Here is a 24,924-nt window from a genome sequence, read left to right on the forward strand (position 1 = left end):
GCCCTCCACACCACTGGGCCCTAGGCTACCGCCCAGATTGACCTCATTATAATCCGCCACTGATAACAGAATACCTCTACAACAACTTCTCTCCAAAGCACTTAGCTTAAGCACAAAGCACAGGAAGGTGAATCTCCAATAACAACAAACTCCTCTTCAGCACAGTGTCTCCTAAGAGCAAGAAAGCAGAGCTTTCACTGCCAAGGCAGAGAAGTACTGAAGTGCCCAGTAATGGAGAACCTAGTTTACCACAAAGTATGAGGAGCTATTGTCTCATATGTGGCCGCCTGTGAGAGATATGTGGCGCCCCAAGGTCCTGGTTGTCACAGTGGCATTGCTTTCCTCTCAGGGAGAGTGATGCTACGTTCGGAGGCAAGGAAGGATAACTGCATCCAGGTACCACAAACATGCAACACATTCATACTCCAGGCCACCAGAGGGAGCTTTTGATCCTATTTACTAGGTGACTCATATATATATATATATATATATATATATAATATATATCCAAAAATGAGGCAGCACTCCATAGTTCAGTATAAAAACGTGCAGGGTTTAATTTACCCACATATTGTGGCAACGTTTCAGCTCGCAATGAGCTTTTCTGGTAGTCTGTAGGGAGAGTTAGAAAGTTCCAGACAGCCGTCTGAGGAGGACAGAGGGTCTACGGAGCTGTGCATGCCCTCAGCTGCAGCTGCCAGAAGGAGACATTTCAGAAAGCAGAAAACGTTGCAGTGAGCGTGCAGGAAAGCAAAGCACAGGAGAGGATACCAGAAGGGGACCAAGCCCGAGCAGGCTGCCTTCTTCTGAGGTGCAGATAACCGGTAGCCGGAACACAGAGGTAGTTAAGGACCTCTACGCCTTACTTCAGAGACCGGCTGGACAGCTAATTGCACGTTACCTGTCCGCATCTGCATCCAGGAGGCACGGTGGCACCCCTCAGAGGCTGGGGCATGCTAGAGTCCCTATAAACTGCCTCAAGCCACCAGTCATACGGGTTTTTTCCTATCCGACTACGGGTGACAGAGAGAGAAACACCACATCTGTGAGGACCTTATTTGATACTTATGCAGTAAGCAACTACACCACTACAGCGCAAGGGAAGGCTATTGATTTCCACCTGGACAAGGGGACTCTGGACTTGCCTCCAAACCGGCCGCACTCTACCTGCCCTGTGATCTGGTGCCCTGGACTGTGGCTGCTGAAACCAACAGTAAACAAGGTAAAGAGACTGCAATCCTGTGTCCTCATTCTTCACTGCACCTCTCACCATTCTACCATCTACACATTGGTAAGCCCTGGGGATATACTTCACCTGTGGGAAGGTATACCATCTAGCTGCCATAACATCACCCCAGCAGACCCCTTAAAGCAGCGTCGGTCACCCTGACCGAATACCACAGGTGGCGTCACGAACATAAACTTTAGCCCTTTAAAGACCTTTCCCTTTTTTACGGACGTCCCAGGGCCACAGACCGGCGCAGCCACCGTGACATCCCCCTGTGAACCGCAGGACCCAGTACCGAGTAATCCCTTGCCCTGATGGGGCGCTCCAACTTGGGGTCACGAACAGGATATACTGACCTTGAAAATCGGGTCATGTGCACCTAAAGGACTGTGCCTAACTGTTTTTGTGCTCAGAGACTGTGTATCGCAAAAGACCGCCAAAATTGCCACCAAAATCGCCACCATTACAGCACCATGTGGCGTGCAGGAGGAGTGGGGCGTGTCGTCATGGGCGTAGCCTGGAAAAACGGCATGAAAGTGTAAGCCGCCCCTCACAGATACTACTATGTCCGAAAGATATGGCCATCAACAAAAGAGATCCGGCTCCTAGTCTGGGATGGTGGAGGGAGAAGAAGGAACCGCCCTCCAAGTGAAGAGGAGCAGGAACAACAGGAAGACGCCAGGCAGAACCTAGTTGGCGAAATGGCGAGCGGAGGTCACCCGGAGGAGGGGGAGGAAGCCCGCAGCTATCCCGGCCAATCGGATGAGGAGAAGGCCCCACCGTCACTCCTGAACCCGGAGGTTCTTGGCATGGAGGTCGAGGAGCTGTGTCGTCAGCTCCGGAGGTCATGGTACTGCGCAGCCGCCAGCGTCCAGGAGCAGCAGCGCAGCCAGCCATCGGAGCTCCAGTCTGCAGTGGGAGAAACCGGCACCGGTGACGCCGCGGCGGCAGGTAAGCCAACTGAACCTGCCCCGGCCACCGACGTAACCCTCCTAGTACCCACTGACGCCACCGCCACCACCCGGCCGGGTGTGTAGCCGCCTAGAATGGGAAAGGCCCTGGGAGGTCATACCGGTCACTGATGCCCGTCTGCAGCCCACCAAAAAGACTGTGGACATCCAAGGGGAGTGGGTGACCTTCCGGTGGACCCATACCACCACCGACCTGATCGGCATCCCTGGGGAGGCCCATCCAGAAGGGGAACAAATTGAAGTTCTAAGTCGGGAGGAATACCAGCGGCAGCAGGCGCTCCAACAGGAGCAGGAATAGAGAGAGGGAGAACGCCGATGCCAGGCCATCAGGGAGAAAGACCTGCAGGCTAAGGCCTGGGTTAGAAAGGAGACGTATGGAAACCAAGGCCCATGAAGACAAGGGACAGTAGTCACATTCCATATAAAATCCGGATGGGGCTTCATCAAAGAGCCAGACTTATACCCTGAAGTCTTCGTGACCAGATGAGACGTGGAGGCGCACTTAATCGAGGGACACCCGGACAGGGACATCTATCCTGGGGACCGTGTCACCTACACAAGACATTGGGGAGACAAAGGGTGGTACGCCCTCCATGTCCACAAATGCGAACCAAAGGCACCAAAACCGCCACCTCGTGGTCTGGAGCCACCACCACCAGTGGCTCCTCATCTGCCGTCGCCCCCACCTGGCCAGGTGAAGAACGTCCCTATCTGTGACAGAGCACCCGTCATTCTGTGCTCAAGATGCACACGGGCTGTTGTGGAACAAAAGTGGGTGGGCACTCAGACTCCTATCCGGAGCGTGGATTTGCTCTACGTGCTACCTGGGAGACGCCCACCCCCACAGGGACAACCATGGACAATGCTGCAACTCAGGTAAAACAAATCTGAAAAAATTACTGTAAATAGTTACATGTTCATCTTTTGCTGCAAGTTTGAAATGACTGTTACTGTTTAAAGTTTAGTGAACCTGACCAGGGTTTCCACTTAAAGGGACTCTGTCACCTGAATTTGGAGGGAACAATTTTCAGCCACAGGGGCGGGGTTTTCGGGTGTTTGATTCACCCTTTCCTTACCCGCTGGCTGCATGCTGGCTGCAATATTGGATTGAAGTTCATTCTCTGTCCTCCGTAGTACATGCCTGCACAAGGCAATCTTGCACTGTTCCATTAAATTGTTCTATGTTTAAAAGTGGATCCACAATGTAAATATGTTTTGCAACGTTCAAGTGTCCTCACCTCCCATAAAGTGAAGCTCTAGTTTACATAATATTAACAACACTAGATGGTGGCCCGATTCTAATGCATCGGGTATTCTAGAATATGCATGTCCACGTAGTATATTGCCCAGCCATGTAGTATATTGCCCAGTCACGTAGTATATTGGCAAGCGACGTAGTATATTGCCCAGCCACGTGGTATATTGCCCAGCGACGTAGTATATTGCCCAGCCACGTAGTATATTGCCCAGACACGTAGTATATTGGCCAGCGACGTAGTATATTGCCCAGCCACGTAGTATATTGCCCAGCCACGTAGTATATTGCCCAGCCACGTAGTATATTGCCCAGCTACATAGTATATTGCCTAGCTACATAGTATATTGCCCAGTGACGTAGTATATTGCCCAGCGACGTAGTATACAGCACAGAGCCACATAGTATATTGCCCAGCCACGTAGTATATTGCCCAGTCACGTAGTATATTGCCCAGTCACGTAGTATATTGCCCAGTCACGTAGTATATTGCCCAGCGACGTAGTATACAGCACAGAGCCATGTAGTATATTGCCCAGCCACGTAGTATATTGCCCAGTGACGTAGTATATTGCCCAGCCACGTAGTATATTGCCCAGTGACGTAGTATATTGCCCAGTGACGTAGTATATTGCCCAGCCACGTAGTATATTGCCCAGCCACATAGTATATTGCCCAGTGTGTAGTATATTGCCCAGCCACGTAGTATATTGCCCAGTGACGTAGTATATTGCACAGCGACGTAGTATACAACACAGAGCCACGTAGTATATTGCCCAGTCACGTAGTATATTGCCCAGTCACGTAGTATATTGCCCAGCCACGTAGTATATTGCCCAGCCACGTAGTATATAGCAGAGCCACGTAGTATGGTATATTGCCCAGTGACGTAGTATATTGCCCAGCCACATAGCATATAGCAGAGCCACGTAGTATATTGTCCAGCCACATAGTATATTGCCCAGCACAGAGCCACGTAGTATAGAGACTTAAAAAAAAAAAAAACATATACTCACCTTCCGAAGGCCCGTTGAAGTCCTGCTATTAACCCTGTGTGTCCCCAACTATTTACTATTTACAGCATCAATAGTAAAAATATGTCATGTTAAAAATAATAAAAAAACAAAAAAGCTGCTATACTCACCATCCGCCGCCTTTCCCGCTCCTTGCCACACTCCCGGGATCGCTCCATTGCAAGCGGCAGCTTCCGGTCGCAGGCTGGTGTGAGCAGGACCTATGATGACGTCGCGGTCACATGACCGTGATGTCACGGCAGGTTCTTGTCGCACACCAGCCCTGCCGCTTGCAATGGAGCGGTCCAGGTAGCGTGGCGAGGTGCGGGAAAGGCGGCGAATGGTGAGTATAGCAGGTTTTTTGTTTTTTTATTATTTTTAACATGACATTTTTACTATTGATGCCGCATAGGCAGCATCAATAGTAAATAGTTGGGGACACACAGGGTTAATAGCAGCGGTAACGGAGTGCGTTACACCGCGGGCCGTTACCGCTGCCATTAACCCTGTGTGAGCGGTGAGTGGAGGGGATTACGGAGCGGGCGCCGGGCAGTGAGTGCAGGGGAGTAACTATTCGGACTGTGGCCGTCGCTGATTGGTCGCGGCAGCCATGACAGGCAGCTGCCGAGACCAATCAGCGAATGAATAACCGTGACAGAAGGACAGACAGACAGACGGAAGTGACCCTTAGACAATTATATAGTAGATAGTAACATAGTTATTAAGGTTGAAGGAAGACTTTAAGTCCATCTAGTTCAACCCATAGTCTAACCTAACATGCCCTATCATGTTGATCCAGAGGAAGGCAAAAAAAAACATGTAGCAAAGAGTAAGCTCCACATTGGGGAAAAAAATCGTTCCCGACTCCACATACGGCAATCAGACTAGTTCCCTGGATCAACGTCCTATCAAGGAATCTAGTATATATAACCTGTAACATTATACTTTTCAAGAAAGGTATCCAGTCCCCTCTTAAATTTAAGTAATGAATCACTCATTACAACATCATACGGCAGAGAATTCCATAGTCTCACTGCTCTTACAGTAAAGAACCCGCGTCTGTTATTATGCTTAAACCTTCTTTCCGCCAGATGTAGAGGATGCCCCCTTGTCCCTGTCTCAGGTCTATGATTAAAAAGATCATCAGAAAGGTCTCTGTACTGTCCCTTAATATATTTATACATTAACATAAGATCACCCCTTAGCCTTCGTTTTTCCAAACTAAATAGCCCCAAGTGTAATAACCTATCTTGCAGTGAGCGTGCAGGAAAGCAAAGCACAGGAGAGAATACCAGAAGTGGACCAGCCCCGAGCAGGCTGCCTCCTTCTGAGGCGCAGATAACCGGTAGCCGGAACACAGAGGTAGTAAGGACCTCTACGCCTTACTTCAGAGACTAGCAGGACAGCTAATTGCACGTTACCAGTCTGCACCTGCACCCAGGAGGCATGGTGGCACCCCTCAGAGGCTGGGGCATGCTAGAGTCCCTTTAAACCGCCTCAAGCCACCAGTCATACGGGTTTTGTCCTATCTGACTACCGCGGACAGAGAAACACCACATCTGTGAGGAACTTATTTGAAGCTTATGCAGTAAGGGACTACACCACTACAGCGCAAGGAAAGGCTATTGATTTCCACCTGGATAAGGGGACTCTGGACTTGCCTCCAAACTAGCCGGACTCTGCCTGTCCTGTGATCTGGTGCCCTGGATTGTGGCTGCTGAAACCAACAGTAAACAAGGTAAAGAGACTGTAATTCTGTGTCCTCCTTCTTCTCTGCGCCTCTCACCATTCTACCATCTACACATTGGGAAGCCCTGGGGATATACTTCACCTGTGGGAAGGTATACCATCTAGCTGCCATAACATCACCCCAGCAGACCCCTTAAAGCAGCGTCGGTCACCCTGACCGAATACCACAGGTGGCATCACGAACATAAACTTTAGCCCTTTAAAGACCTTTCCCTTTTATACGGACGTCCCAGGGCCACAGACCGGGACAGCCACCGTGACATCCCCCTGTGAACCGTAGGACCCGGTACCGTGTAATCCCTTGCCCTGATGGGGCGCTCCAGATACAGAAATAAAAAAACTGACCAGCACCTATGAATAGGGTAAAAGCAAGTGTGAACAGGTACAAGTTGACAAGACTCCATAATATATACAGCCGCCTCTATAAGAAATGCCATCACCATTAGTGTCTGGGAATCGGCTAACACTACAGCAGATACATTAGGTAACCCCTGATAAGAGACAATACTGATAATTGTAGCTTATGGCACTTACCCCACAGAAGGATTCACGGTTTCGATGTAGTCATAACACCTGCCAATAACAATATTTTCTAAATTTGGGGTTGTGCCCGGTCCCTTCCATTGATCCGTACCTTCCAATTGTATGATGAAGATCATTCCAAAGAGCAGGGTTTCCGAGGTGAGATGGAAGGATTTCATATTGCATAAGAAGCAGATACACCTGCAAGAAAAATAATATTCTCCACTAGAACACACCACAATTCTTTGCAGAGAATCGCAAAAAAACCTGTCCGTCTTTGTATAACATTGGAGACATAAGATGGTAGATAATGATGCTCTGTGCACTTTTACGGCAGCCTTAGTACAGAGCTGTAAAACTGTTGTGTGTATAAGCACCAAGACTGTTACTACTCAGAACAGGAAAGTCTTTCCTAATCGCACAAGAAGAATTACAATCCATTTTTGTGGCAAAGTATATGGCTCATGGATGGATCAATAACATGGCTTTCTGCATTAGCATATGACTGCATTCACACAACATTATGCTGAGGTTTCCCATTAAATAGGGCTGTGCAACAATTGTGAAAATACTTAGCTTATGTTCATACAGTTTTTGTCACGCTCGGGAGTGGGAAAGCACAACACACACAAACAACGGGATGGAAAAAGGGAGAGGAAGGCCCTAACAGTAAGGAACAAGGGGTGGGGCATCTCCTAACAACAATCTGAGCCTTTCCCTAATCCCCCCTAACACCCTATGTGGGTCCTTCCCCCCACCCGCTGTCAAGTGCCTAGTCCCTAGCTGTCACCTTACTATACCCTGGCTAGTGCACTGGCCAGCAATGAGGCTACCCTCACCACTGCAGATGGCATCAACACTGGGGGTAATTACAAGCACAAGACAAACAAGGAAAGGAACAACGAAAAGTTAGCTCAAGCTTCTGCTGTAAAGCTTCACACAGCAGAAGATATGGAACCAGAACCTCAAACTCCAATTAAGCAGCTGATACACTGCTGGCACCACAGAGCTCCAAACTCCAGGCTAGTCTTCAGAGATAAACTCTATTACCAACAGTCAGCTGATGCATCATGTGACTATTTAAAGGTTGGTGGGAGTGGTCACCACCCACATCAGCTGACCAGCAACACAGCAGCTGCCAGGAAAGAAATTGTCATTAACCCTTGCTGGCCCAAAAGTAAAAACCACATTTAAATTAAAGCAGAACCAGAGCGGTTACGTCTCCAAAAAGTTGTTGTGAATGTTTTTGTGTGTTTTTCTTTTATTTGTCAAGTGCTTTTTTTACGTTTCTTTGTGCGCGAGGCAATTTTTGCTTCTATTGATTTAATGGTCAACTTTGTAATGATTTTTCCAGCAGAAACAACCCAAAAATTGATATGTTGCTGAAAAAAATGTGGAAAATAAGAGCACCATGTGTAATGTTATCCCATGTAATGTAATTGTTATCCCATTTATAGTAAAAGGAAGGTTATATTTTGTGGTTGCTTTTGATGAGTATAGCACATCCCATCAGGAGGTACTATCATAGCCTGTATAAAAGCCGAGGCAGGGAATGCAGCAGCCACTTTAGGGTCATTTAAGTGAGAGGAGATCAAAGCTCACAGCTCAGCAATAAAGATGGTAAGAGATAGATCTAAAAACATGACAAATAATCCATACAGTAATGTATATATAACAGCAGCAGTGAAAAAGATTAGTGTAGTAATCAGTGGAGATGGGCAGAAATTCACATTTGCTGACTTTGACAAATTTTCCTTCACAATTTGATCTACCACAAATAAATTAGTGCACATGTCATCACTGGAAAGCTTCCAATTGCTTGGTAAAATAAACATGGGAGCGAGGAGAGAAAGTGAGGACCCCACTGACCACACAAGCTTATTCTCTATAGAAGAGAGAGACTTAACGAGCGAATTGGAGATGGAAAACGACTGCCATACAGACTGTGCTCCATTGGGAACCACTGATCTATGATGGCCCAGGTAGTGACCACCAGTGTACAAGGTGTAACCATGTCACGATACTAGTGGAAACAACTGGACACCAGTGGCTAGGTCAAAGAGACAGCAGACCCAATGGTTTGAACAAGCAATATTGTATTTGTGATCTGAATGCAATATAGCATATAAGTCCAGATAAATGTTCAGTCAATCTGATAAACGGTAATAGCAGAGCTGATACTCTGCGACACAGCATGCAAAGTCACTGAGCAATGAGTGCACAAGAATGTCCAGCACTGACACAGTCTCTTGCAGAGCAGAGGTACACACTAGCTGGCTGGAGTTCTTATTTCACCGCAGATGTGGTCAGGCAGAGGTTTCTGAAGTCAGGTGTTCAGCAATCACTCGGTCAGCAGGCAGAGATCCAGACGTGCAGGTTGGCAGAGGACTCCACCATTAAGAAATGACCAACAGGGATCGTAAGTCCAGGCTTGGGACTGCAGAGGAACAAGGTCCAAAACATAACACACAAGCAAACACACAGAACGGGTGCTGGCTTTTTATACAGCTTTGGCAGGAAGCAAGATGGCCGACGTGAAACATTAAGATCCATGTTAACTAAGGGTAAGTCTAAGGGCAAAAGAAACAGATTCCAGGACTAGATACTGACAAATCATCTGCTAGATGTCTTCACGGCCAAGCTTGCTCTCTGACTCCTGCAAATTGAATCTCAAATTTCATGCACCCCAGGAGTTCGGGTACCACAGTGGTGCTGCCTTCCTCTCGGGGAGGGTAGTGCCATGCCTGGAGACAGGAGGGATCCCTTTGGCAGGTAATCTTACATGCAACACTTTCTAACTCCAGGCCAGAAGGGGGAGCTCTAAACTCGGTTTAAGGGAACTTCCCTATATACATCCTGGTCTGGAGGTGGAGTCAGTTAGTCTGGTGCAGACAAGAGGACAGTTGACAGTTTGCAGCAGACAGTGAAGGAGCACAGAGGAACTTAGGAGCTAGAGGCGGGCTGCGACTGGTCCCCTTCTAAGCTGAGCGCAGAAACTGGGCACCGGGAGCCCAAGGTCATGAGGTACTACAGGTCCCATGGCAGAACCGAAGGGCAGGAAAATTAAAGGGACTTGCCCACATAACACCTGAGGTACAGCAACAACAAGAGCCTGGAGTCACCGTAGACAGACCCCAAAGAAATGGCTCAAGTTGCCTACTGTGCAGGTACTGTCCCTGGATAGGGAAAAAAAAGAGGACCTTGTTGGACAACTACAGGCAGCAAGGGACTACAGACCAGCGCATAGTAGAAGGCTCCCAAACTGACCTGTCAAAGGGATTTCAACTTGTCTTCAGGCTGCCTGGACTCCATCTACACCTGTTGCCGATACCCTGGACTGAGGCTGCTGAACACCAGTAAACCAGGTAAAGACTGCGACCCTGTGTCCTCCATTTATTTGCCGGCATTCACCATCCTTGCCAAACACACTGGGAGCCCTGGGGATCCTGCTTCACCTGTGGGAAGCGACACCATCTTTGCTGCAGCACCATCGCCCCCCAAGGACCCCTTTAAGCAGCATCGGCCACCTCTGACCGAGAACCACAGGTGGCGTCACGAACTTTCATTATTTCCACAACCCCTTTAAAGACCGTCCCTTTTACTTGGGCACCCAGGGCCACGGACCGGGTCGCTGCCACCGTGACCACCCCTTTAAGTGCAACCGGACCAGGTACCGAGTACCCCACGGCCCTGGTGGGAGACTCAACTTGCGCGAAACCGCTAAATTCAACTAGAATCCTATCCTCCGTGGATCCATCTCTAGTCGTTAGTGAATAATACAGATATTCCTTTGATAGAAGCACAGAGATAGAAGAGGTGCCAGCAGAATTGCTGGACTCAGTGTGATTGATCAGTGATATGGTGGAGCTGATATTTGTCCTGCTGCATTTACATTTTTTATTTTTCTTATTTTATAATGGGCTATAAAAGCAGCAGAAAGCCAGTACAATACTTTTAGAAGAAAAAAAAAATCTGAACTCAGCATCAGAGAAAGGGGGAACTATTTGGTTTTGGTTTTTTTTACATTTCAGAAGAAAATTTTCACCAAAAAACAGAAATTGAACTGTGACAATCTGCTTGAAAAATGGTGTGTCGCAAATAATTTTTTTTTTACATCCATTTTACTAGTCAAATTTTAGGGTATAGGTACAACACACCACACCAATACATTGTTTTTTAGCAAATGCTGACTTTTTGGACATGGACCTACCTACCATTTCTTATTTATGGCAGCATGTTTGGGAAGAAGGTTGACTTTTGTTTAAAAAAAATCAATACATTTAACTTTTCAAGTCTGTATTTGCACAAATGGTTTATCAATCCAGTTTAACAACTACAACACACCTATTATTAAACCTGACAGGGCACACCTGTGAAGTGAAAAGCATTCCCGGTGACTACTTCATCAAGAGAATGCCAAGAGTGTGCAATGCAGTCATCAAAGCAAAAGGTGGCTACTGTGAAGAACATAGAATATAAGACATAGTTTCAGTTGTTTCACACTTTTTTGTTAAGTATATAATTCACATGTGTTAATTCATAGTTTTGATGCCTTCAGTGTGAATGTACAATTATCATAGTCATGAAAATACAGAAAAATCTTTAAATGAGAAGGTGGGTCCAAACATTGATGATATGTCAGGTTTTCCCTTTGCCAACCAGATTCCAGCAATGAAACGGTGGGCTGCAGAGGCAGAGAATCACAGATGGTATGTGTAGGTGTATCGGAGGATTTAAAGACTTGACATCTCAATTATTTTTTTTATTTTTATTTTTTATAGAACAGTGTTTTGTGTCTGTTAAAAACATGCCGTATGAACTGGATTACCTTTTTTTTCCAATAGAAATCAATAGGAAGACCAGAATTTGCTCCAAAATCAAGGTAAAAACCCCTCAGTGTGAACACACCATGAGGGTAGTCTTTTTAAAGCCTTTATACCCTGAAATCTATTACTTTAACCCTTTGGGGATTTTTTTTGCAAGCTTTTGGCTTGATGTCGTAAAATTTGAAGCATATACCACAAAGAATTCACCTAAAGCAAAAGACATGTTATATTTTTTATCCAGAAACTTTGTTGTGAAAAAAAACTCTTAAAAAATGTGTATGATCTGCTTCAAAATCCTCCTAAAAAAATACTCCACGTGAACCTAGCCACAGGATATGTTCATATGGAATATTTTTCTCATTTGGATTTCCAAATGTAGGATTTCAGCTCTCTGGTAGCCGCTTGGATATGCACCAGCACAGGGTTTTTATATCAAAACAGCATAAACTTTTTTGTACATCATAAACTTTATAGCTCTAAAATGAAATCAACTTTTCTCCAGTACAAATAAATAACATAACAGTCCTTTCTTCAGGCACAATGAAAGAGTGACGCCGTTCAATTTCCAGCAGCACAATGACCATAAACATACTGCCAGATCTAAAATGTATGCTTTAGATTAAAGCATTTTCATGTGTGAATGTCCCAGTTACAGTCCTGAAATCCCATTGAGAATCTGTGGTAAGGCTTGGCAATTGCTGCTCACAGATGCCTCCATCCAATTGTAACAGTGCTGGGAGCTGATGGATTGCTCCCTGACACTCAAAGGTTAAATGAATTTGATCCCTATGTATGTGATAAAGGTATTACACACATTGGGGCTGCAGTTAGCTGGGACAGGGTTAACTGTTGTGGCCGTCCCAGTTTGGAAGGGGGGAACTGAGCGTTAGTGGCAAGTGTAGTCAATGCAAGGGCATCAGTGAGTAATGTAGCAGTACTAAGGCTGCTAGGGACAGCGTAAGCCTAATACTTGGGGCAGTGGATTGCCGCAAATTCCCTTCCGTGTGATTCCGTCTAATGGCCTTGGGCAACCTCAAGATGGACTTCGGGGGCCAGAGGCACACTCAGCTTGTGAAGCTACAGGAAAAGATGGACTCAGATTACATGTGGTGGAAGGTATTGCAATCCGGATCTACTGCTAGAGGTGAGGAAGATCTCCATGGGCTAGGAAAGCCAGAGAGGGGGATATGCCACCTATACCGAGAACCAGGGCTGAAGTTGTATTTAGTACCTGTGGGAAAGATTACAACCCGTTGGGCATTATCCTTTGTATCTGCTTGTAAATACTATACAGACTGCCATTCACAAAGTAAAAGTTTGGTTTTTATAAATCACATGACTCCTGGATTATTTGCTGCCATGGTTCCAGAAGAAGGATTCTGTCAGCACAAACTTCCATTATGAACAGCCCTGTATGGGGATAAAGCCCCTACACAAAAATTGTATATTAAGTGTTCTAATCGCTGCCTCCGCTCCACAGAAACTGAAGTTTAATTAAACATGGTAATTAGGATGCTTGGTGAACCCAAGAGGTTTAGTACACCATTCCTCCCATTGATATTGCATATCACCGCTTCCCTCACTTGTGATTGACACCGCCATCTTGCCTGAGCTTTCTCTGCAGACTGTGCTCCCTCCATGCAAGTCAGCGCTGTCAGTCACCAGTGAGGGAGGCGGGGACATGCGAAACCACTGGACTGAACAGTGCACTTAGCTTCTTGGCGGCACCCAGGGTGCACCGAGCAGCCTAATTAACATACTTGATTAAGCTTCAGTTTCTGCATAATGGAGGCAGAGGCGAGATCACTGAAAGTGGGATTTTTAATAGGGCTATGTCCACCAGACTCCCTTTAATATCAAATGGGGCCTCAATCTGACTTGCGTAAATCAATATCACTTTTATCCCTTTTATGGCGTTTTCCCGTAAAATGGAATAATTGTACATAAATGGGACAGTTGATGGCGATTCATTCATTCTATATGCTACAGTTGTTCTAAACAGTAAACGTCATAAAATATCTGGTAATAATAGATCTGGCCAATCTGCTCATTAATAGTTGGACTATGGATCTCCACCCATGAAAATGGAGGGAGGTCTGAAATATTGCACATTTCAGTCTTTGGAAGTATATAAGTATTCCCCGTGATACAGTTTTTTGAATAATGTATATCATCGAAGGGTGGTGTTTCACCAGCAGTCAATCTCTGCTGCAAATGTAACTGTTGAAATAGAAAATAACCGTGGAACATTACAAGGAAGAAACATGGCGTCATCGAAAATATCAAATGCCCTGTTGGGCTGTGTGCCTCTAAAATTCAGGCCCTAATATAGGAATTTCCAAGCAAGCGGCACCCACTTCCTGAAGAATGCGACACCCACCCTTTCCGTAAGCGCTCCGCTCTGGCACTACAGCTGGACATGATTTTCCCCGTCTTCCAGGCGTTCTCGTAATATATCTTGACAAGTCATTGTAGAATTTAGTTTTCTATCGGTTCATACATAGGTCTCACCTTTTATTATCTGGAATTAAGACCAACCATAATAAACTGAGTAGGCTCTGGTTAATTAAATCCTCGTTTACCAGAAAAGGAAGCAAAGAGGCGGCGGTTCAGCTGAGGTTAATCCTCAGGAATGCTGCTAATCCTATCTTTTGTTTTGGAGCCTCACTTGGGATATCACCATCACTGAGGTGACTACTCTTGGATGTATAACCATAGCTGTCAATCGATTGTGTGGTCAAGTAGAAGAATTATCTGCGCGGTAGCCTTCATCCTTCTTACACTTATCTGGATGATCACAGCAGACTTGTTGTTGTACAGAGATTAAGGGGAGGATTTTCTATCATTGACGTGTTAGTTCTTGTTCCTTTGGATTAAATAATTTGGTGCACAATATCAGTCATCGTGAAGCAGAATTAAAGTTTGAAAATGTAAGTTCCACAGGGAGCGTCTACAAATCACCTACATACCGCCAATTTGTAATCTGAAAATCGTCCAGGTTTTACAGAGGAAAAATGATATGCTATGTATCTGCATGAAGTTGGCAGCAAGAACGAATGTAACCTGACTAGTGCCTCAAAAACATAGTATATATATAAAAAAGTAATTACCGTATATACTTGTGTATAAGAAGAGTTTTTCAGCACTTTTTTTTGTGCTGAAAACGCCCCGCACGGCTTATACAGCTCTGGCAAAAAATTAAGAGACCGCTGCAAAATGTTGTTTGTCTGATTTTTCTCTTTATTGGTATATTTTTAAGTAAAATGTAAATTGTTCTTTTATTCTATAAACTACTGACAATATGACTCCGAAGTTCCAAGCAACAAATTTTGTGTTTATTTTCTGAAAATGAGAAATGGTCAAAATAACAAAAAAATGCATTGCTTGCAGACCTCAAATAATGCAAAGAAAACAAGATCATAATCATTTAGAAGCAACGATACTAATGTTTTAACTCAGGAAGAGCTCAGAAATCAATATTTTGTGGAATAACCATGATTTTTAATCACAGCTTTCATGTGTCTTGCCATGCTTTCCACCAGTCTTTCACACTGCTTTTGGGTGACCTTATGCCACTCCTGGTACAAAAATCTAAGCAGTTCTTCTTTGTTTGATGGCTTGTGGCTATCCATTTTCCTCTTGATTACATTCCAGAGGTTTTCAATGGCGTTCAGATCTGGAGATTGGGCTGGCCATGACAGGTATTTTGTGGTGGTCCTTCATCCGCACCTTGATTGACCTAGCTGTGTGGCATGGCGCATTGTCCTGCTGGAAAAAAAACAGTCCTCACATTTGGGAAACATTGCCTGAGCAAAAGATGAACATGCCCAATCCCAGCCTTGCTGAAGCATCCACAGATCATCACCGATCCTCCACCAAATTTCACAGTGGGTGCAAGACACTGGGGCTTGTACGCCTCTCCAGGTCTCCGTCTAACCATTAGATGACCAGGTGTTGGGCAAAGCTGAAAATTAGACTCATCTGAGAAGATTACCTTACTCCAGTCCTCTATGGTCCAATCATCTAATCCTTATGGTCTTTGGCAAACTTCAGCCTGGCTCTCCTTTGCTTCTCATTGATGAAAGGCTTTTTTCTAGCTTTACATGACTTGAGCTCTGCCTCTAGGAGCCTGTTATGAACTGTTCTTGCCGTGCAGTTCACCCCAGCTGTCATTTGCCATTCCTTTTGTAGGTCACTTGATGTCATCCTGCGGTTGCTGAGTGATATTCGAATAGGATGACGGTCATCCCAGTCACTGGAGAGTCATTTTCGCCCTCTGCTGGTCTGTAGCTTTGTTGTCCCCAATATCTGCTGATTGACCTCGTTGTAATGGACTACCATCTTAGAAATTTTAAGGAAGTAGGCAACACTGTGTCCCTCTGCTAGAATTGAGCCCTTTTTTTACTCACTCAAGACTTTTCTTTTCAACTCCTTTGGCATGTTTAAAAGTTATTTTTTCATTTCTATTACTTCTGGGACAGTACTAGCACTTGTTTTGCCATCCAGCTTGTCCTATTGCAAGAGGATTGTGAACACCACAGCAGGGTTTTTTATACTTTCCTTCGATAATGAAGATTTGGTTCAGGTGATCACCTAATCAGAAGCACATTAAGTAGAATGAGGTGTCCTCTGGTTGGAATTCAACTGACACTGGAATGGATTGGCTGTCAGACATGTAGAGAAGCTGATTTTTATAAAACTGCGCAGTGGTCTTATAATTTTTGACAGAGCTGTACACGAGTCAATTGTTTCAGAAACCGGCGGGGGGAGAGGGAGCGGCGGAGCAGCGGGTCACAGAGGCAGTAGCAGGCGGCTGTGGCTAAAGCCTGTGTGACTGCTACAGTGAAATGTATATTCATTTCTCTGTAGCGCACACAGTGACACCAGCAGCAGCCGGCAACTAGCACACATCCTACCCACCTTCCTGCGGCTGCGCGCCCTCCCTGCATCTCGTTCCTTCCGGCCCCAGTAGTATTTCCGGCCGAGCGATCACGTGGCCCCGTTCATTAAGGTAATCAATATGCATGCCTCTTCAATCCCATAAGCGTGGAGTGAATATTCATTACCTTAATGAGCCGGGACATGTGATCGCTCGGCAGGAAGAGCTACCGGCGCCGAGACGAGATGCAGTGAGGGCGCACAGGAATGTGAGTAGGATTTTTTTTTTTATTTAATGGGAACCATGCATACAAGGATAGGGGATAAGGAGCTATGCATACAATGACAGGAGGGGGTAGCCATGTATACAGGGACGGGGAGCTATGTATACCAGGATAGGGGATAAGGAGCCACGCAGACAAGGATAGGGAATAAGGAGCCATGCATACAAGGATAGGGAATAAGGAGCTATGCATACAAGGATAGGGATAAGGAGCTATGCATACAATGACAGGAGGGGGTAGCCATGTATACAGGGACGGGGAGCTATGTATACCAGGATAGGGGATAAGGAGCCACGCAGACAAGGATAGGGAATAAGGAGCCATGCATACAAGGATAGGGAATAAGGAGCTATGCATACAAGGATGGGGATAAGGAGCTATGCATACAATGACAGGAGGGGGTAGCCATGTATACAGGGACGGGGAGCTATGTATACCAGGATAGGGGATAAGGAGCCATGCAGACAAGGATAGGGAATAAGGAGCCATGCATACAAGGATAGGGAATAAGGAGCTATGCATACAAGGATGGGGATAAGGAGCTATGCATACAATGACAGGAGGGGGTAGCCATGTATACAGGGACGGGGAGCTATGTATACCAGGATAGGGGATAAGGAGCCATGCAGACAAGGATAGGGAATAAGGAGCCATGCATACAAGGATAGGGAATAAGGAGCTATGCATACAAGGATAGGGGATAAGGAGCTATGCATACAAGGATAGGGAATAAGGAGCTATGCATACAAGGATAGGGAATAAGGAGCTATGCATACAAGGATAGGGGATAAGGAGCTATGCATACAAGGATAGGGAATAAGGAGCTATGCATACAAGGATAGGGGATAAGGAGCTTTGCATACAATGACAGGAGGGGGTAGCCATGTATACAGGGACGGGGAGCTATGTATACCAGGATAGGGATGAGGGGACAATGCATACCCGGCTTATACTCAAGTCAGTAAGTTTACCCAGTTTTTCGCGGCAAAAATAGGTGCCGCGGCTTATACTCGGGTCAGCTTATACTCGAGTATATACAATAATTATTGGATGAACTACATAACTAAAATTTGGTCGTGCCCTTGTTAGGCTTACCTGGTATGATTAGCCAGGACAAAATGGAGACTGTTCTTTCCCCGTTTATAAAAGGAAAATTGTGGCATTTTAATTAATCAAAAAATATTAACTGAGTTTAACTGTGCCCAACAAATGCTGGTGTTAGTTGATTTACAGACTCTGCCTCCTAGATTTACTGTATCTGTTATTGTTCCTCAACTGCTTGGTTATCTATGGATTATGAAAAAAAAAAACCTCAGCAAAAGAAGCGAGTTCAACCAACAGTGCCGCCGGCAGATAACAGAAGTTATCTAAGAGGTGAAAACCTCATAGGATTGCACCTCAGTATATACATCCCAGTATGACCGTACCAGTGCTTATAGGGGATCTGTCAGAAAGATCCAAGCCCCAAACTCTTTATAGAAGCTGGTCATGTAGTTACTCACCTTCCCTGGCATGACTACACAGTTATTAGTGAGCAGTCATTCTATCAGAAGAAGGTGAGGCTGGGCGAGGAACAGAGTCGGGATGGCAGAGGCAAAGCACTTAAGCCTCCTTTGCATATAAATTAAACAATTATTTTTCAGTCAGGGAGCAACAGATTACATAAGTAAAGGTATGGATGACATTATCTCACAGGGAACGGCATAACCATATAAACAGGTTGTAGAGGACGGCTTGTCCTGACACATTCCTTTCCCTTATCTGTAGCCTGTCTTCTCTGCCCTCCCTTAGACTGTACATGCTTTCTTCTTTCTCAACATTGTGGACATCTGAGGCTACGTTCCCATGATGAGTAATTGGTTCGTTTTTGATGTTGCAGATTTTCTGCACTTATTTGGTAAAATAGGCAACTGACATTCTGATTGTTTTTTTAGTGCGTTTTTTACAAGCCTTTTTTTGTGTTTTTTGTCTCTTTTTGGTTTACATTGTTTTTAAATAAGCTACTTTGTTTAAATGCTTCCTAATACTTCAATCTTTTCATTTGATTTCAACAGAGTTTCATAAATTTTTTTCACGGATGAGAAAAAAAAAAAAACTTTCTCTGCTTTCTCCAGTGAAAAGCGAACAGCACGTGGAGGGCATTTGATTGCTTGTGAGCAGCCTGAGACTGTCGTAGATGTGAGTGTTATCCGGGAAAAACAAAATACATAGCACGAACACAAAAAAGTTAGTAAAGCTAATTGTTGTGCATCAACAATAAGTATAAAGCCAACAGAAATACACAGCCACATATATGAAAAACAGTGTATATATTAAAATGTGTATTTATTAGATAAATAATTAAAACAAACAATTACAGAAAAATTACGGGAAGCAGAAAGAGAAGGGTAAAGAAAACCTCATAAAGTGCATGTACAGGGGTCATTATTCTTTCTCTTTTTTCTTTTTCTCCATTTTTATGTTTAATTGTATTATCTTATTCTTTATTGTATGTTTTGAGATTAATGTTGGTTGTATTTATTTATTTTTTAGTTCTGTTGCCACCGGGATGCTTTTTAATGTCATCATAGATGGTTCCAGCTCTGCCATCAATCACAAGCAGCGTGTAATCCATGCATTATGTTCTTATGGATATTTTGTTCTGAATTTAATTGTGGTTTGCCACAATGTTTCCCCCATTTTTCCCTTTCCTTTTTTTCCCCTTTCCTACCTCCCTTCTTTCCTTCCTTTTCTTCACCTTCTTGCGCTAATTTTGCACACAATAAGTGACAGCTATTCATATTTATGTCTTTTGCACTTTATCTTACTATTTCATGATTATTCCTTTGATATTCCTTTGAACTCTACCACCCCATTTTATATGCACTTTATGTACGGCTCTGGCAACAATTAAGAGACAGCTGCAAAAAGTTCAGTTTCTCTGATTTTTCTCTTTATTGGTATATTTTTTTAGTAAAATGTAAATTGTTCTTTTATTCTATAAACTTCTGACAACATGTCTCCGAAGTTCCAAGCAATAAATTTTGTATTTTTTTCTGACAAAGAAAAATGGTCAAAATATGTAAAAAAAAACCAGTGCTTTCAGACCTCAAATAATGCAAAGAAAACAAGTCCATAATCATTTAGAAACAACAATACTAATGTTTTAACTCAGGACGAGTTCAGAAATCAATATTTTGTGGAATAACCATGATTTTTAATCACAGCTTTCATGCGTCTTGGCATGCTTTCCACCAGTCTTTCACACGGCTTCTGGCGCAAAAATGTAAGCCGTTCTTCCTTGACGGCTTGTGACTATCCATCATCCTCTTGATTACATTCCAGAGGTTTTCAATGAGGTTCAGGTCTGGAGATTGGGCTGCTCATGATGTGATGGTCTCTTAATTTTTGCCTGAGCTGTACATTTGCTTTTTATATAATATAATAATATTGCACCAGTCACTTTATTTAGCCCTATTACAGCATACTTATTCAGTTGATATTTGCACTGTGCACTTTGTCATTCTTTCATTCATTTACTTCATATTATCACTCCGCTGGGATCCGGTACGCGCACCTTCCAGTTCCTGCTTGTGGTCCACAGTGGAACGCACGCTGAGGTCAGTTCCGCCCTACATGTCGCTTTCCCATAGAAATGCTGCACTTGGGGTGGATATGACGTCGGTGTTACCATGCATGGTATACGCGATCACCAGCTGCTACACATTTAGACAATGCAGGTGCGATCTCATTAGACATCCATCCTATATATACCCTTTCTCATCTTTTAAATCATCTCCCCATTGAAGCCATTGGCGAAACGCGCGTCGGGCAGGTGCAATAACAGTGGGTCAGTACACTCTATAACAATTACTTGCCATCTGGCTGTATTTCTTCACCTTGATCATTTTTCTGTCGTTATACTCTATGCCCTTATACTTACCCTGATATAAATATGATGTATATGTACAAGTGTACAGTTGTGCTCAAAAGTTTACATACCTTGGCAGAATTTTTGCTTTCTTGTCCTTTTTTCAGAGACTATGAATGATAACACCAAAACTTTATTTCCACTCATGGTTAGTGGTTGGGTGAAGCCATTTATTGTCAAACTACTGTGTTTTCTCTTTTTAAATCATAATGACAACCCCCCCCAAAAAAAAACAAACAAAAATAAAGTGCTGATTGGAGTACAGTGACAATGATGATGTAAAAGATGAAAATAATTTTAAAAGTTTTGATATTTTCAACTTTTTAACACTATGGGAAAGAGCAGCTCCTGGCATTTTCCATGATAACCTAGAGTAGAGCTAGCTCGCATTACGACTGCTGTAAATGTGGGCGGGGTCTGCTCACATGTGTGTAACGTTTGCTCCTCTGCCCTTCTGGGCATTTGCAAAAGTATAAGGGAAGATGACGTTTAGGATCACAGAGTGAAGACATTTTGTTGTTGACTGTAATGTGATAGTGAGAAGCACAGTGTCACCGAGGACGGCTGGTAGGACCACCTCTGGCTTTCATGCTGAGATGAAGACTGAAATGGCGCTTCTTCCCGGACTGCAAAATAAACCTACAGTGACTAAACACAATGCGGCGATTCATTGATATTGGCATAGCGCACACCAGTCTTAATGAAGCGCTCTCTGGAGTACACTGACCCCATTCATTAATGAATCAGGCGTGTCGTGTTGGTGTAGTTGGCCAAGACCAGAATACAGATGGTTTTTTTTTTCTTTTTTAGGTACGTACGATGTTTAATCACTATTTATTGCATTTCTTTAGGGATTTGAGGTGACTAAAAATTGCAATTCTGACATTTTGAATATTTTTCTGTTCTTGGTATCATGCCAGCTCTGTGGACTGTATCACACAGGATAAGATACATGAATCAGTGGATTGTAACACGCATGATAGGATTAGATACATAGCTCAAAGGACTGTATCACACATGATGATATTAGATACACATCTCAGAATACTGTATCACACAATAGTGTTAGATATACAGCTCAGCGGACTGTATCACACATAATAGTGTTAGATACATGGCTCAGCGAAAAATTACTGTGATCTCAACAGAGCAGTCGTGTCATCGTGGCACTTAGATCACGGTAATTACCAATGAACACTCATCGGGTCCGGTCCCCAGCACAGTGTAAGTGATTTCATCCAGTGATGTGTACTCACCACTGGATGACGTCACCACTGCCCAGACCTAATGAATTTTCGCTGTTTATTACTGTGATCTGAGCACTTCAGCCGCAGTGATATGATGGTTCCGCTCAGATCACAGTAACTACAGGTGACAGAGGGAAACTGTAACCCAGTAATGGGCTACAATAAAATAGTGCGAGGCTTCACCTACACCTGTGAGCTGGGCACGCTATAATTATGCTTTGTTTAATAGCAGTGGTCCTTCCCTAAGGGTGTATTACTATTCTAATCTCTCTTTGATGAAAGGAATAGAGAAAAAAATACTTATAGTAATGTTACTTTCCAGAACCCTTGGCAGCAGCCTTCCCAAAGTCCCTCCCTTTGGCTTGTGAAGTGTGTGGGTTTTGTGTCTTTTTGAGCATATTTATAAGGACAACACCTCCAGTAAGTGCCCTGTAAACCATTGAAGGAGGAAGTGGGTGTTGCCTTTTAATTTTTCCCTAGGCTTCCTGTCCTGCTGTGTGGTGGGGACTCCTGTTTCATGGGTGCTGTCACGGTTCTGGAAAATAATATTACTGTAAGTAATTTTTACCTTTTTGCATTCCCATAATTTTAATTTTTCTGTCAATAGAGCTACATACGGTCTTGTTTGCGCAATGTGATGACTTTTTAATTATACCATTTTTTTTACATACAAATTTTTTATCGATTATTTTGTGGGTCAATATGGTGAAAAAATTACATTCTTTTCTGCGGTGTTCGTTGTAAGAGATAAATAACGCGACAGTTTTATAGTTCTGATCATTCTAGGTTTGGCTTTTTTTGTTTTTGTTATTTTTTTTTAACATATTTATTTATTGTTTATCCTTTAGGCCATGTTCACACAGTGCGTTTTTTTCTGCGGAACCACAGCGTTTTTGCCGCTGCGGTTCCGCAGCTGTTTTCCATGCAGGGTACAGTACAATGTACCCTATGGAAAACAGGAACCACTGTGCACATGATGCGGGAATCGGGAAAAAAAGCCGCGCTGAATAGCCGCGGTAAAAAAGAAGTACCATGTCACTTCTTTTTTCGGAGCCGCAGCGGTTCTGCACCCATAGACCTCCATTGTGAGGTCAAACCCGCAGTAAAACCCGCAGATCAAAAATATATCTGCGGGTTTTATTGCGGTTTGTGATGCCGAACCGCTGCAGCAGGAAGTGCGGGGAAGCGGGCGGAAGTGCGTGGGCGGAGTGTGGCTGCCCCGATCCCACCCCCCCATGCTCCGATGCCCCCCCCGTGCTCCGATGCCCCCCCCCGTGCTCCGATGCCCCCCCGTGCCCTAATCTCCCCCCCTTATACTTACCCGGCCTCCCGTTGTCCGTCCGGCCGTCTTCTCCCTGGGCGCCGCCATCTTGCAAAATGGCGGGCGCATGCGCAGTGCGCCCGCCGAATCTGCCGGCCGGCAGATTCGTTCCAAAGTGCATTTTGATCACTGAGATATAACCTATCTCAGTGATCAAAATAAAAAAATAGTAAATGACACCCCCCCCCCTTTGTCACCCCCATAGGTAGGGACAATAAAAAAATTAAGAATTTTTTTTTTTCCACTAAGGTTAGAATAGGGTTAGGGGTAGGGTTAGGGTTAGGGGTAGGGGTAGGGGTAGGGGTAGGGTTAGGGGTAGGGTTAGGGTTAGGGGTAGGGTTAGGGGTAGGGTTAGGGGTAGGGTTAGGGTTAGGGGTAGGATTAGGGTATTTTCAGCCATTTTAACCCTAAAAAACTTCCTAGAAAACACACAGACTCTGCATAGAAAACTGCATCAAAAAACGCATCAAAAAACGCATCAAAAAACACACCAAAAAAGCACCAAAAAAAGGACCTGCGTTTTCTGCAAAGAGCTGCGGTTTCAGTCCTGAAAAAAAAGGATGGAAATCAGGAACGTGTGAACATACCCTTATTCAGTTCCACTATGTGGCTTGAATATTTTTCACTGTTATTGTTGATGTTGTTTCAGTGCTGGGGTATGTCCACACAACGTCTTTTTCGAATGGTTTCTGCCTGAAAAAGCGGTCAATAAACGTTAAAAATAATAAACATGTGCACTGCAATGTTGAATCGACTTGCTGTGCACATGTTCTGTATTTCTTTTATAATTTCTTTTAACCGCTTAATTCTTTGAAAGCCATAAAGCTGCTAAAGGAAGTGACTGGTCCATTCTTCAAGCGTCTTCCACTTGGAAACCGACACAATCTTATATGGAGAATTAAAAAAGTAAAAGACAGTGGAGGCAAAGTTGCCTCAAAAACAACCAAAAAGCAGTGTGCCCGTTGGTGACCACAAAGCGCGGTGCTGAGCATTCCGGACTAGTAAGTACTGCGCGTGTGCTGCCAGAGAGAGACCGGGTGCAGGTCTGTCATCTGCGCCCTGATTCACCAGTGTATGTGTACCGGATCCCGTCAGGCTCAGACAGTGCTGTGGCCCACGCTCTTCCAGCCACATCATAACATGGACTAGGGGCTCAGTAGAAGGTACCGGAGATCAACCGCTGCCGCCAGAAGGCGGATCAATGTTACTTCCAGGACCATATTGGACAAGGGCTGCATCAGCCGTTGTTGGCACCATCACCTATTCCGGGATGACCACATCTTGATAAACAACCGACAGAATAAGTTAACCCCCCAAGAACTGTTAATACCTTTTTTCTTAACCCCTGCATCTTATCCATGTTTTTAACTGCCTACCCATCCCCCTGAGTTAACCTTTAACCTCCCTGCATGGAGTATCCCAGTGTGCATTAAAATTGTTAACCCTTGCTCTATCTCCTGTCCGTCACTGCATCCCACAACCTGCTCACACTTGGCATAGGTGGCAGGATACAGTCTACAGGCACAGAGGGGACAGACCAAGCGGTCATAGGTACCCCAAGGGCTAGTGTATTACTGGGGTGGCAATGTTGAGCAACCTCCCAAAGTTTACAGGGGGCAACACTCTGCTGTGGGACTGGACTGAGCGGGTCCGGAGTATGTTGAGGATGCACCCCATGACCCCCGCAATGGAGGCAGAGATTGCTATGATCGCCCTGGAA

At 44.6% G+C, this 24,924-nt stretch overlaps 1 protein-coding gene across 5 annotated transcripts in view; it reads right to left on the minus strand.

The window, feature by feature from the left end:
- Window positions 1-24,924, minus strand: part of LOC138657144 (ADP-ribosyl cyclase/cyclic ADP-ribose hydrolase 2-like) — a 131,332-nt gene that overhangs the window by 18,888 nt on the left and 87,520 nt on the right. For 4 of the 5 annotated variants that reach the window (XR_011317016.1, XM_069744720.1, XM_069744721.1 and 1 more), the window contains exon 2: window positions 6,751-6,939. Coding sequence is in view for 4 of the 5 variants with exons in the window: in XM_069744720.1 (XP_069600821.1) it covers window positions 6,751-6,917 (167 nt within the window). In the remaining variant the exon portion in view is untranslated. The remainder of the gene's footprint in view (window positions 1-6,750; window positions 6,940-24,924) is intronic. The other variant, XM_069744722.1, reaches the window with a different exon arrangement.

This window comes from Ranitomeya imitator, chromosome 1 (genome assembly GCF_032444005.1).
Source record: "Ranitomeya imitator isolate aRanImi1 chromosome 1, aRanImi1.pri, whole genome shotgun sequence".
Classification (NCBI taxonomy): Eukaryota; Metazoa; Chordata; class Amphibia; order Anura; family Dendrobatidae; genus Ranitomeya; species Ranitomeya imitator.